This window comes from Sabethes cyaneus, chromosome 3 (genome assembly GCF_943734655.1).
Source record: "Sabethes cyaneus chromosome 3, idSabCyanKW18_F2, whole genome shotgun sequence".
NCBI lineage: Eukaryota > Metazoa > Arthropoda > Insecta > Diptera > Culicidae > Sabethes > Sabethes cyaneus.
This window is the reverse complement of record NC_071355.1, coordinates 138,416,185-138,429,889: the sequence shown is the minus strand read 5'-3', so window position 1 is coordinate 138,429,889 and position 13,705 is coordinate 138,416,185. Positions and strand designations below refer to the sequence as shown.

General features: G+C 41.1%; 1 protein-coding gene across 3 annotated transcripts in view; it reads left to right on the top strand.

The window, feature by feature from the left end:
* The first annotated feature begins 516 nt into the window (after nt 1–516).
* LOC128741257 (zinc finger protein Elbow) overlaps nt 517–13,705 on the top strand; it is a 55,193-nt gene continuing 42,004 nt past the window's right edge. The window contains exons 1-2 of one of the 3 annotated variants that reach the window (XM_053836935.1): nt 517–752; nt 1,264–1,917. In XM_053836935.1, the coding sequence (XP_053692910.1) occupies nt 1,858–1,917 (60 nt within the window). In that variant the 5' untranslated portion in view covers nt 517–752; nt 1,264–1,857. Of the gene's footprint in view, nt 1,918–13,705 lie in introns of all 3 variants that reach the window. The other 2 variants (XM_053836934.1, XM_053836933.1) reach the window with 2 other exon arrangements.

Below are 13,705 nucleotides of genomic sequence, written 5' to 3'. Positions count from 1 at the left end.
GTTCTTATTTGAAATTGCCTTATTCGGGGGAGTGCTGAATTATCATTCACAATTCGAACCGTCTTTATTGAAACAAAATCCCTAAATTGTATTATGTCCGCTAATTCGAGCAAAACGGTATTATTGTGCACCGCTGCTGTATGCCGACTTTTGTTCATCATAGCTGTTCGCACTGCAAGTCTGGGTTTTGGGTGGCTCCAAACAGTGCTGTTGCTCCACACCCCACCCACCAATCGGCTGATGGAGCTGCCTAGCAGTTCGTGCGTGTATGCATTCGCCAGAGAAACAGTAAAGAAGTTTCCCCTCAAATATCTGGTTTTAGTTTAGTGTGAGATTTTCCACCTTCTCTTTCACACTAATACCAACAGCCGATACGGAGAGAATGAGAATAAAGCACGTGAATATGACTATGTTTTCTCATCCATGCTCACCCAAATGGAGAGTGAGAGGGAAAACTAGTAGTCGAATGTTTTTGTTAGTCGCTGTCAGTTATTGTGATCGTTTAGAAGCGCACAAATGTTATTAATCACTTTTGTGTGAAGTCTACCACACCGGAGGTCGTCGTCGTCGTCGTCGTCGTCGTCGTGCGCTTGGCTTCAATTCGCTGAACCCGTTTCGAACGTCAAACTTAGTTGGCCGCGAGTTCGAAAGTAGTCCGCGGCGCGGGTCTCTCTACACTCCATCTCTGTCACGTATTCGACGGATCAGCGCGACCGCTGCTGCTGGATAATATGCAATGAGCACATGCTATGGTACAGGCGCTAATCCTTTGTGGTGGCGCAATAGACAATACGGTCCCAACGATTGTCTTTTGATTTCCTGCCCATAGGCAACGTGTGTATGTGATAAATTGTATGTATGACCACACTTCCCCTTTGCGGAGCAATTGGAGTTGATTTGAGCTGATAGTTTTTATTGTCGTTAACAAATGGCAGTTGATCGTTGAGTTCGTTCTGTTGAATCCAATTATTGTCATGCATCAATTCAAAGCCGACCGCAGTGAATTGAGTATGGTTATGAATGAATTAAGTGCAAATCATTACCGTTCGTTATCTTGCGGCAATAAAACACAGAAAATTATGGCAGTAGCAATTGCTCGGAGAAAATAAAAAGTAGACACAAACGGATTAATTTACATAACTTCAACTAAATGTGGATTTATTGCATCTAAATGGATATAAATCTAGCTCAGGGGATTATAATTTAGTGATTTATGTAGTTTTTATTCCATGTTTTGCTTTGTTTCCGACGACCCCACTATAGCACGCTGTGGATACCGACCTGAATACAACAATGAGAAAACCAACGGAATCCAGTGAAAAATATTACCTTCTGCAGTGTGAATAAAATTATGACCGTGATTACTGCTGTGAATAAATTTATGTATTTTTCCTCATGCTAGAGCGCGCAGTGATTTTATTGTCCGGCTACATATCATCGTGCTGTTGAAAATATAGGATCGTCAAATTACCTCGTCTAATTCATCAAGCGGTGTGCAATTATATACCTACAGAAATATACATCTGAAGCACAATGCCATAAAACGGAGTGAAAGCGAAAGTGACAAATACAAACAATGAGAAGCAGCAAAAGCCGGGTTTATTATAACGTGGTTGAGGGCTATTACTTCAACTATTCTGTGGTGTCGTGTTTACACTTGGATTTTCTGATAAGCGGATTAGCAATAATTATATTTTAACAACAGCCGTCGGGAAACAAACAGTATAGTACCCCGAAGACTAGCAGGCACACGGTAGTACAGCATCTGGAAAGTGCTCCACGTAGTCACGAGACCGATGAATTTAGTGCTACACGTAGCCCAGAGAACGCTAAGCAACGGTTGATCCAACCAATAAAATGTTGACATCCAATAATCAATACATACGGCCGGAATATTTGTCGCCTCTGCCAAATTCGGTGAGTAATCTTTTAGTTGACAACACAACTCTTATCTATTAAAAATATACGTTTTGACGCGGCAGTGTTTTTTGATTACTCGAAAACGATGCAACATATCAAGTCGGTTCCAATCACATTTTCCGTTTTCGATCAAAAGTAATCAAAGGTATATAATTTTGTTCAAAAAATTCAGAATTTTTGATGCATTAAAGCTACATTTTGACTACATTTTGATCTGATATCATAATAATATAATCAAACGAGTTCCAAACCTTTTAAAATGATTTTCTTTGACTAAAAAGGACTGCAAACAAGTCGCTTTTACGCAACATCATAGAAAGCTTGGAATCTATTCCTCGCGACTCCGAGTATCGAACATTAACTAATCAGGCTACTTCCGTTTTCAATGATCATAATAGGTACAATCACTTCAACCAACTTTGAGAAACAGATTCTCCAGTTTTTCTTGAAAAAGGTGAAATAAAGTCACCGAAACGTCGAATTTGGAAACAAAACGTCGTTTTAACATCTAAATACAGACTGCAAAACCGGAAAACCATGACTAAAAATAACGTTTAACTGTCGAAATGTCGATAAGCAGACATTCGAGATAAAAACAGAAACTAAAAAGCCGTACTAATCCACCTAATAGTGAAGGAACCTTTGTTATTCCTACTTAAATTACTCATTTTAAAATCGAAATCCAGACGAATTCGTAACAGATTTTAACATTCTGTTAGAGAACAACTTCGCAAACTAAACATACAAAGTCTCAATAGATCAATATGGATTTCATCCAAAAAGCTCTACCGCTACAAATCTAGTACAGTTCACAACAATTAGTGTAGGTACCCTGCTTGACGCAATGGGTGGAATCGTAAATCGACCAATCACGATCAAGCGAAACGTCAAACTCCAAAAACAAACCCCATAGTCCGACGCGGTTTGTTTTTGTAGTTGACGTTCTTTACTGATTGCTCGCTGCTAATACCGTCATATGTCTTCTTCTTTCAAACCTTTTCAAACCTCATTGAGCTTTACGCAGTTTATACTGATTTGAAAGCTACATTCGATCGGTTGACCATAGTATACTATTGACTTGGAGTTAATTCTGCTTTTGTACGCTGGTGGCGATCCTATCTACTGTTGAATCGTAGGCTCTATATGAGGATAGAAAATCAGCAGTCAGCTTCCATATCATGAATCTCTCTAGTATTCCACAAGGCAGTAACCTTGGACCATTGCTCTTTATAGTCTTTATTAACGACTTATCGCTTTTACATCCGGATGATTGCCACATGCTGTTTGCAGACGACATCAAAATGTACAAGATTGTCAGAAATTCTGCTGACTCTATGGAGCTCCAAACAGTCAAACAGTTGGTTGACGATTTTCTGCAGTGGTGTTCCAGTAATCTACTCACCTGTCAGCATCATTATCGAAAAGCGTTGTACTGTTCAGTTTTAGAGTGAGTTTCAACTACACAATGTGTAGTCAGAGCATAGCTAGAGTTACCCTGCTCTTTATTCTGGTAACAAAGCTAATAGGAAGCTTGGATTTATGTTCAGCAGTAGAGCAGAAGTAGCAGAAGAATTTTGCGATCCTATGTGCCTACGATCACTTTACTGTTGCCTGGTGCGATCTCTTCTTGAAACCAACTCAGTTGTTGGATATCCATTCTACACTAGCTGGATAGCAAGAAAGCTCTACGTTTCCTGCCATGGCGAATCGACTCCAACTACCAGCATACACCGAACGCTGTCAGATTCTTGGAATACAGACTATGGTTCGAAGACGGTTTGAAGCACAGACTGCCACCTACTTTACTTCAACGATGTCAATTTAGCCAACAAGTGCCCTCGACTCTCGTATGCAGGTGATCTTAAAATATTCTTCCAGATCCGCTCGACTGACGTTTGTCACATTCTTTAAAATCAGTTCGAGGCCTTTGCCACTTGGTGCGATGTGTACCGTTAGTTAAACCGGAAAAGTGCTCAATAATCACATTTTCCAGGAAAAAAGATCCGATCTTGTTTCGTTATGAGCTCGATGGCACACCGATGGAACGTGATTCGCATATTAAAGACCTGAGAGTTATCTTAGATTCGCAGTTAACGTACGAGGAGCATATCTCACACATTGCAGCCTGAAGCAGTCATTTTCAGGATTGCAAAAAATCTCTGATATATAATGCCTTAAGCAGTGTAGGGCGCCGCTAATTCACTAACCGATACAATTTGCTCAATAATTTCGCTAATCGCAAACTGCAAATGAACAGTTACTGTTATCTTTTGAACATATCGCAATAAGTTGCATTGTAATCTATCACTGTACAAATTCTTGGATCAAAACCTATTATAATAAATAAAACGCTTTACAGTTGATTATCCCTAATCCCTTTAAATTGACACATAGCCTTTTTTACGTTTTGAATCTCCCCTTTGTTAATAACCACTCTATGCCCTTCCTCGTGAGAGACCGTCAACTTGCCTGCGCTGATTATTTTATGTCAAAAATCATGTGCTTGACAAGCTACGTTTGATGAAGAACCGTCCAGACCTTCCGGAATTATGGCGGAACATACATTCATACTACCGTTCCTCGTTACCACTCCCAAATCCCTCACCAATTCGCTATGTGCGCGAAACGGTGCTGCCACCTTCCCAGGTTTGTTCTATTTGTGAAGTCTGTGCACAGGTTTGTTAAAGAGTGAAAAGGATAGACAAAACTTTGCACCAAATCTTCACAAACTTTCCATATGGCAGTTCCATGAGAGTACAAGAGATCGATTTGTGCTTACATAGCGAATTGTCCTGTACTCTAACAGCTGGCTGCGAAGTCTGTCGTATAAAAACAGAAGTTCAAGTTTCGATAACGGAATGTAGCATCTAGGCTTTGGTTTTGCTTTTCCCTAAGCCAGTTTTGCGCATCAAATACGACTTATTAGCATGCATATAAGTATGTAATTCTGAGTTTTACCTTTTATATACATATAAAAATGCGAACTAGGAGATGTCAAACACATTCCTGAAAACAAGTTTTATACGGCAATCAGAAAAGGAAATGTGGCAGGTATTTTCAATCATGGGAAACGGTCGAAATTTGATAAAAAATATTCGGTTTGGCAGGCTACCTATACCTGTGGTATGCAAAGTGGCATATTCATAACAATCAGAACCGTCAATTAAGAAATGTACGTGTCCGAAAGTACCTTATGTTCCATTTCCTGAAGCAACACGTTTGTTCCGTTCTGTTTTGGCCGAATTTGGCATACAATTACGTTACCACGTAAATATACAGTGTTGCAGCCTAGTTTGCACATATGTATGCGTCTTTATCAAAGTTGGTTAGATGAAAAATATAAAAAAATAAACGTCACACGCGAGTAGACTCGTGTGAATGAATTTGCTACCAGTGTAGGCTGCATATTTTCGAGGACAAGAGGCTATTTGCCAGCATAGGGGTTTATCAAGTTTGGCCTTTGGCTTTTTTAATTCCTTTCCACATCATAAAGAAGGTGGAGTTATTATTTTGATGTAAAAGAGCGCAAATAAGTAACGCAACGATCCTACAGACTCTAGCATAGGCTGACCAGACGTCCCGAATTATGCGGGACTGTCCCGGATTTGGATGACTTGTCCCGGATTACTAAGCGTCCCGGAAAGTGACCCACGTTGATTAATTTTTTAATCGAAACCGTTTCTAAGGATGAAACATACGAAATTATGTTACATTGCATGAAAAAACCTACTCCTGACACCACTCGCCAGCTGGCGCACAACCTCCCCCAGTCATGGCCTCGGCCAGCCGGCACCACGAACTCATCACTGTTCTCTTCATCTGCAGCTTTCGCTTGATTACAATTTGGTACACTCAGCTCTTTTGAGATGAACGGAAGTCCATTGTCCATTGTAGCTTACTTACTTACTTAGGTGGCTTGCCATCCTAAGACAAAACCTGTTGTCCATTGTAGCATTCATGCTGAAACTGCGGCAGGTTATCATGGGACTGAAAGGTAAAATCCGCCTGTTGGGGCACCTACCCTTGTGTATCTCCGAATTCTTATCCGTCACAAAACACTGGTTTTCACACGGATGCCAATGAAGTAGATCCCTTGCCAAGTCATGAGCTTTTATCACGAGCCCATCCCCAAAACCAATCTCGAATCTGCTACAAACCCTACTGCGAGCCAGAGCATGAAAAATTTGACCCCTGGGTTTGGCTGAAATCGGTCTTCTCTGAAGCTTATTCATCATCGAGTCAGACACATGCATCGCGTTTCGTCACTACCCGACCGCACAGCCCACGAGTCCGCATTCTAGCCTTTGTTTATCGTTTGAGGCTTCTGTGGGCTCCCCACTTGCTCGGTAATACTTGTAGCCATTCCGAGACGAATTCGCCATACAGTACAGCGGTGAGTATTCAGTTTTTTCGCCAAAGCACAATCCGTGATACTGAGATCAGCCTTGACTTCTAAAATAACCCTCAACCGCAGTTGACGACCAAGAGTTCAACTCCAACGTCTGGCCTGTGCCTTGCGGACAGCCCTGAGAGTTTCCTTGCACCCCTCAATTACTCACACCACAGCTCTTTTAGGATAATTCGTCAGTCCCGCCAGCTCCCGAGCCGACGCTGATGGATTCTGCAGGTGACCGCACACAATTACTTCCATTTCTTCTCATGCATGATGGATGATCGAACGTGGTTTAGACCTTTAAACTGTGAAAAAAATATACCGAGCAGAACTGTTACAAATAATACAACGCTAACAGAAGCTAGCATCCACAGTCACTGGGAGCGCCGCTATCGCCAAAATGAAGTACCCAATTTCTAAATGATCCCATCTTTACTACCGAACCGATTTAGCTAATAAGCCATTCAATATGTCCCGCATTCATCCAAAAAAAATCTGGTCACTTTACTCTAGCAGCACCGCACAGCCGAGATTCGAACATACAACGACTGGTTTGTAAGACAAGCATAAATTTTATGTACATTAAGCTTTTATCCTGCGAATTGTTTTCTAAAAAAATTCTAAAGTTATAAACGCTCATGATAAAAATAGTGTCATAGCGACACCAATTGGAAAATAGTGAAATCCCTTTTTTCTTCGAAAAAAGAAGCTGACATGATCGGGAATCGAAGTTGGACCCGTTCGTCATGTTACCATAAGAACAGCTATTTGTTAAGCAGGTAATGATTGCACAAGTATATCTTCTCTTGCATACAAGCTGCATCAAATGTGATCTGGTGCGAAATGTGCTGCGAATGTGCTCTCGTACAAAATACGAAACATTCGTAATAACAACTTTTGCGGAAGAAAATAAGGCTACGACTATTAAATTTAAATTTTCAAATGGCATAATTTTTTTGTCAGCCACGAATATAGTTTTACGAAACTTATTTTCTAAAAAAGTACGAATTGTTCCCGAAGACTGTATATACGGTCAATTCTTTAATTTTTTTTTTAACTTTAACTTGATGGTGAATGACCGGTCGGTTAAACCACTCTATAATAAACTCAACAACAACAACTTTAATTTGATCACATATTGCATTAGGCAATTGTTCGTATCTAGATGCCTGACTATATCCTTAATTATAAAAAATAAACAAGCCTTCTTCAAGCAATGGAACAATTTTAATTACAAATAGCGGTACGTTTATTATTTTTATTATTCGCAGTGGAATAACCGGCTGAGCGCAAAGTGTGACTGAGCCGGAAGCGGGACACAACTGTCTGTTAGACGGCAGTTGTAGTGATTTATGGGAGTGCTACAGCACATTTATTCCCGGGATCGTTTGTTATCATCCATCACGAAGGGTGACAGCAGAATAGCGTACAGAAGACTAGTGAGCACGGTGGACCACACGTTTCACTTTTCATTCGCGCGACGCATGGCTTAATGCCTTCTGATTGGGCGATTGATTATCATTGAAGCCATTGAAAATACGGGAAATACTGATTAAAATTTTTTTTCTATCTGTTATCTAAGACGTTGTAATTTATCGTCTAATTTGTGATTCCATGTCGTTTGTGATGACAATCTAGGGTTATTTTTAAGGCCCAATAATAAAGAAAACCTGCGCAATCGCTTCACTATTCGCTTTGGACCTCACTCGACTATTGACCTATTATTTCAACAGGTTTGACTTAATTATCGAAGTTTGCTCGGCCATACCCATTAGCAACCGAATTAATATGATTAAAGTGTCGTTATAGACCTAATAAAATCATTTTGACGCCAAAACAGCTCATTATCACGGCTGTATATTTGACACTGAACTGATAATGTTAAGTCAAAGGTGACGTTTCAATAAATCAAGCTTGTTTTTACGACTGCAATCTGAAATTTTCAGTATAATGGTTTCGATTGCTCACGAATGAAACCTAGTGTTTTGACATAGCCTTCAGAAAATAATTTCTGTCGCGCTGACAGTACACGTTCCACTTTGGTGATATAGAAAATATCATCTGATGCTTACGTAATTGCAACCGAAAGCGTGTCAGCCAGTAATTAATGGAAGGGACTGTTCAAAAATAATAACGAAAACGAAAAAACACTTTCAAGTTTCAGGCTCTATTTTTAACCACGACTACAGCTCGCCGATGAGCTACAAAGAAACAATAGACTGTCCCGATGAGCTCCTCCGGAAACTTATCCCATTCTTAACGAAAAACTTGCTTCAGGACGCTGACACTCAGTTACCTTTTGGTACTGACCTTGATCAGAAAACTACCACAAATGGAATAATCCACTGGTTTCAGTTACGGAAACCAGGCGTAAGATGATAAACCATAGAACGATGTAGTAGTAGTAAGTAGTACTACTAAGTAGTGGCGTTCTTTTTTCGCTAGTAGGACAGTTAGTTCTCAGCAGCACGACGAGTCCTGGCCAGTGCTCGACGTGGATTTGCAAGCACTGGCCATCTTTAACAGGGCATGTGAGAACGGTGTATAGTGGAGAAGAATGAACCGATGGCTGGTGCAACTCTATTGCGAACCTAATATAGTCGGAAAGTCGCTAAAGTCCTTCCATCCAATGGGCGAGGCATGTTGTGCGAATGCCGAACAAAAAACCCCATAAACTGATATTCGCATCGGCAGGTACTAGAAGCAGTGTTATGGAGCGAGTTAGATGGTAATATCAAGTAGATCAAGAACTATAGGAAAAACGAAATGTTTCAAAAACCTGAAACAAAGCTATAGACTGAGTATGCTTGCAATGAATGAATTAGAAGAACGTCCTAAATTGTTTTTAACATGCACAGGAATGTGTTGCTATCCTTAATTCTGTCAGAGGTAATTGAAATTTTCTTTTTAAAAAGAAATGGTTGTCTTTCTTCGTTGAGAAAGATAAAGCCATGTGTGCCCTAGGGTGAACAAATTTTAATTTTCTCTACGTTGGAAGAATTGAAACAAATTCACACCGCCTGCGCCCTGCTTACTCCACTTACCCCACAAAGGCTCGCCACTGATGGAGACCAAATCGGATCACCGCAGGTAAATTATGTCCCGTTAGAACATCTTTATAGCCACTAAGAGGATTAAATAAATTTCATATTCATAATCAGCGCGCATATATATGATCCATAAATTGCTAGATTATCAATCGCCTTCATGCGTCCGCCTTTTCTCATTCGGACTGGGCTTTTCGCTCTTTGCTTCAAAGAAATACGCGTGGTATAAAGCAGAAATAAACTTAGCTAGGGTTGCGCTAACGCTTAAGGTTCTCCTTCCATTTAAAGCGACAACCTGCACTTGCCCAGATTCGCGTGTAATTAATGATCTACACCCGTCTGCGGGTCTTTTCGTTCACGTCTCGGGGTGCAACATATCTTTCGCCATCGCCATATACCTACCTATTCGAAGCTGGGATTAATTGACATATTGACAATGTCAAAGAAACGAAGAATTAACGTCCAATCGAACACTAATCGCTGACAGTATTCGGTCACGAGCAATAAATCATGAGAAGCCGGAGATATTGTGGGGTCGTAGACGGTGCTACCTTGACTCCGTTTGTCAGATCAATTAAGTGAGTTGACATTCAACGCGGTTCCCCAGCTAGGGTGGCTCCGACGGAGCAAAGAGAGAAGAGCCGTTCAATAATTCAATCATATTTTGTCGGTTAGCTTCGCCACTTCTGAAATGTGAGAAACTGTTTCTCAATTGATGGTAAAAAGTGATGATATCTTTGTTTGGATTGCAAGCGGCAGCCGCGCCGAAAGGAAGACATTCATTAAATACTGAAAATGACATGAAACGTGCAATTTCAAGCCACGACTGGAGAAGCAACATACCATAAATAACGTAAATAAAATTAATAAATAAATAAATTCAACAAACGAGTCTCGTTCATCGGAGCGGTGCTTTTTGCGGGCCCAACATCGGAGGGTGCTTTTTGCGGGCCCAACATCGGAGGGCATGAAATAATGAAACGAAATAAAAAGGCAAACCGAGTTTCATCCGCCGGGCACCAATCCTCCGTGCAATCATCAAGGTTGACTTTAAAAGAGACCATAAATTAGCAGATTACGAGGTAAAATATGTGAAAGCGTGTTTATAAATTATAATCACAATACCGGGGCAAGCACTGAATGGACTCACGCGAAAGTCCCGTCTTCGGCAGTCGGCACACTACACAGTAGACAGAAGAAAGCGAAATGAACCGAAAAGCGTGCACATGCCAGTAAGGAGCTGGAAATGTGCAAAATCCGTAGGGGCAGACAAAAGAACCGTAGTGGGTACATATTGTTCTGTAACGTTTAACCTAAGAGGTGCTACCCAGAATGACCAGTGATGTATGCGTAAAATGTTATGGGTATGTTTTGCTTCACGAACTTTGAGCTTCAAGTTTGAAGTAATCTGTTAATGGTTGCTGATAATTTTCAATATTTGTCTTGCATATTTTTCGCGTAGCAATTTTAGCGTTAACGGTGCTTCCATATTCTAGCTTGTGATTGCCATAATTAGATTTCAAAGCAAACTGTTGGTAGTACATAGTACCAAATCCAACTCAGGAATAGATGTTAGACTGGGTAAATAGTTCAACAAGCAGTTTAGAAATTGGTTTTTCATAATTAGACATGAACAAAAATGTACCGATTTATAAAAAACTGAAATAACTGTGCGCAGTCCACTGTAATTAAAGAAATTGAAAAGAGATTGACCGAGAAATTCTACTCATCAACGGGGCGCTGTCTAACACATCATAGCTCACACTCAAAACCTTGTCGACCAGCATACAGTCCGCTGTGGCTCAAGAGATCACCAATATCTGCGACCCACAGGGCCTGGGAGAAAAGTTGGGTTCGAATCCGGTTAAAATCAGCTCCAATTATAATTATAGCTTAGTTTGACCAGGGCACTGGGGACTTTACCTCCCCCATCAAGGAGGCCCGCAGTACCTTCCCCTCGAATACGGCAAGGGGGCGTATGGCCTCCATGCACATCACCAAATCCACAGAAACTGCCGGTCTAATAAGTACTTAATATAACGTCAGAAGTACCACCAGGAAGAGAATGAGTGCGAAGAACTTGCGCAGCTGTACCGCTTTCACGATACGCGGAAGTTCAATCAAAGACTCAACGAATCTCGTGCGGTGATCGAAAGGTGGAAGCAGCACTACGATGAATACCTGAATGAATGGCGTACAGGCGAAAGACCGTGAAAGTGGAGGAAGTAACTTTATTAGTACAGAAAGCAACTCACTCACTCACACTCACACCGATAAGGGAAAGTTAGGGAATCAGGAAAGGATGACATTGGATCGGTCCCGGACAAGTTGGCCAGGTGTTTGCGTCAATTGATTGTCAAGATTTCGGATACGGAATGACTACAGGATCAGTACACCAGACTAAAACGCGAAGCAGAAAAGATTGGGTTGAAGATAAATACGTCCAAAGCGAAGTATATGCTGGATGGCGGGACCGAGCGCGATTGCGCATGCTTAGGCAGTGCCGTGGTAATCGACGGGAGTTCGTATACCTTGGCTCACTGGAAACAGAGGACTACAATACCAGCCGCGAAATTAAAAGGCGTATTATCAGCGGAAGTTACGGACTCAACAAACACTTGCGATCGAACAATTTGAGCCTCCGTACAAAGTACACGTTGTACAAAACGCTAGTTAGACCGATTGTCCTCTACGAGCATGAAACGTGGACAAAGCTATAAAAGGACTATAAAAAGTCCTGCGGAGTTTTCGAACAGTAGATGCTAAGAACCATCTTTGGCGGCTTGGAAGAAAACTGTGATAGAAGCAAAGGATGAACGATGAATTCGGGCGTCTCTAAGGCGAACACAGTATTCAAAAAGCGGATAAAGCTGGACGGATACGTTGGGTAGTACCTGTTGCTAGAATGTCAGACCACTATCCTGCAAAAATTGTTTTGACAATTTTGACAGCGAACGAGGTGGCAAGCCCAGGAAGAGCGAGATCTGACGAGAGCTTGGTGCCGCGGAGCTGGACACCAGACGCCATGGACATGGACCGAATTATATGGAGAAATTACGTTAAGCAAGGCTTGTCATAAGACGTAAGGGCTATTAACTAACCAATTATCAGGTGCGTACGGTGGTTTATGCCTCTTATTCGCAGCATTTTGCAAAAGGCAAAGTAGGCTCGATTTTCTGCTGGTTCTCCTTACTTATGTTGTTGTCCTCGGCCATCAGCGATCCCAAATACATCATCTCATTTGAGCCTCTACCATTCATGTATTTGGTCTCAGATGTATTTATATTTCGTCCTACGATCCTGGTCTCTGCTTCCAATCTAGCGTAGATTGCATTGCAAAGTTTCGGATTATAACACCAAAGTCATCAGCGTACCTAAGAAGTTGGTTACCTTTGCTGATAAATAATCAACACAACAGATGCTCACGGTAGTAAGAGTGCCCCCTTCGACCTCATAAGCATACGATTTTAGTTTCCTCCGGAGTTGGCTGGTACCACGAGAAGGTAGGGATAGAAGATGTTGGATAACATGCTGAGAACCGGTGTTGGGTCTATTTTATGGCTATAGATACCCAAGGCAAGGATGTTACGCATTATCCAGTCGTTTTGCTAATTCTAATTCGAACAATATTACCCGGTGTAAAATACAAGCAAATCACAAGATTTTGAATAAAAATAAACCTACCACGGAAAAAATTAATATTCAGTCAACTTATTGGTATACCAGCATTCGCTCTGGGAATTACAACCCTGAATACAACGTGGAATATAGTGCATTTACGCTGTATGTGTGTACGGTATAAAAGTTACAAGCTAGGCAAAATGCTTGAATGTGATGATACCCGCAGATAAGTGAAAAAGTCTAGCTTGTTCATAAACCTGCAAAACTAAGTGATTCTTGTACATGTGCTTTTCGCTGTCCGAGCCACTATTACGCCACATATTTCATATTTTGTCCACCTCTTCCAAAAGGATTGCGGCTGTCCAGCTGTCCGGACCAGTTTCCAGGCACGTAGAACGTAGCATGAAAATCGCACATTGCCACCAGTTGAACCAATTACTCTTGCCTGCCGGTTGTAGGTTTTCACGAGTGCAGTCGAACAAAATAATAAAACGACTGCAAAAAAGTTATACGCGGTGGCGGGTATTTGATTCTACCAATTCGCACTTACTTTCCTCCTCCCGGATCTCGGTGTATGCATTTGCGGTATCCGTGTCTTTTCTGCTTTGATTATATTAAAATCGTATACTTTATACGTCAATAATTTAGCCAGTAATGGAAACGATCTAATAAAACTTGTACTTTATTACCGTAAATTAACTATTTGCTTAAATTATTGTTGGCA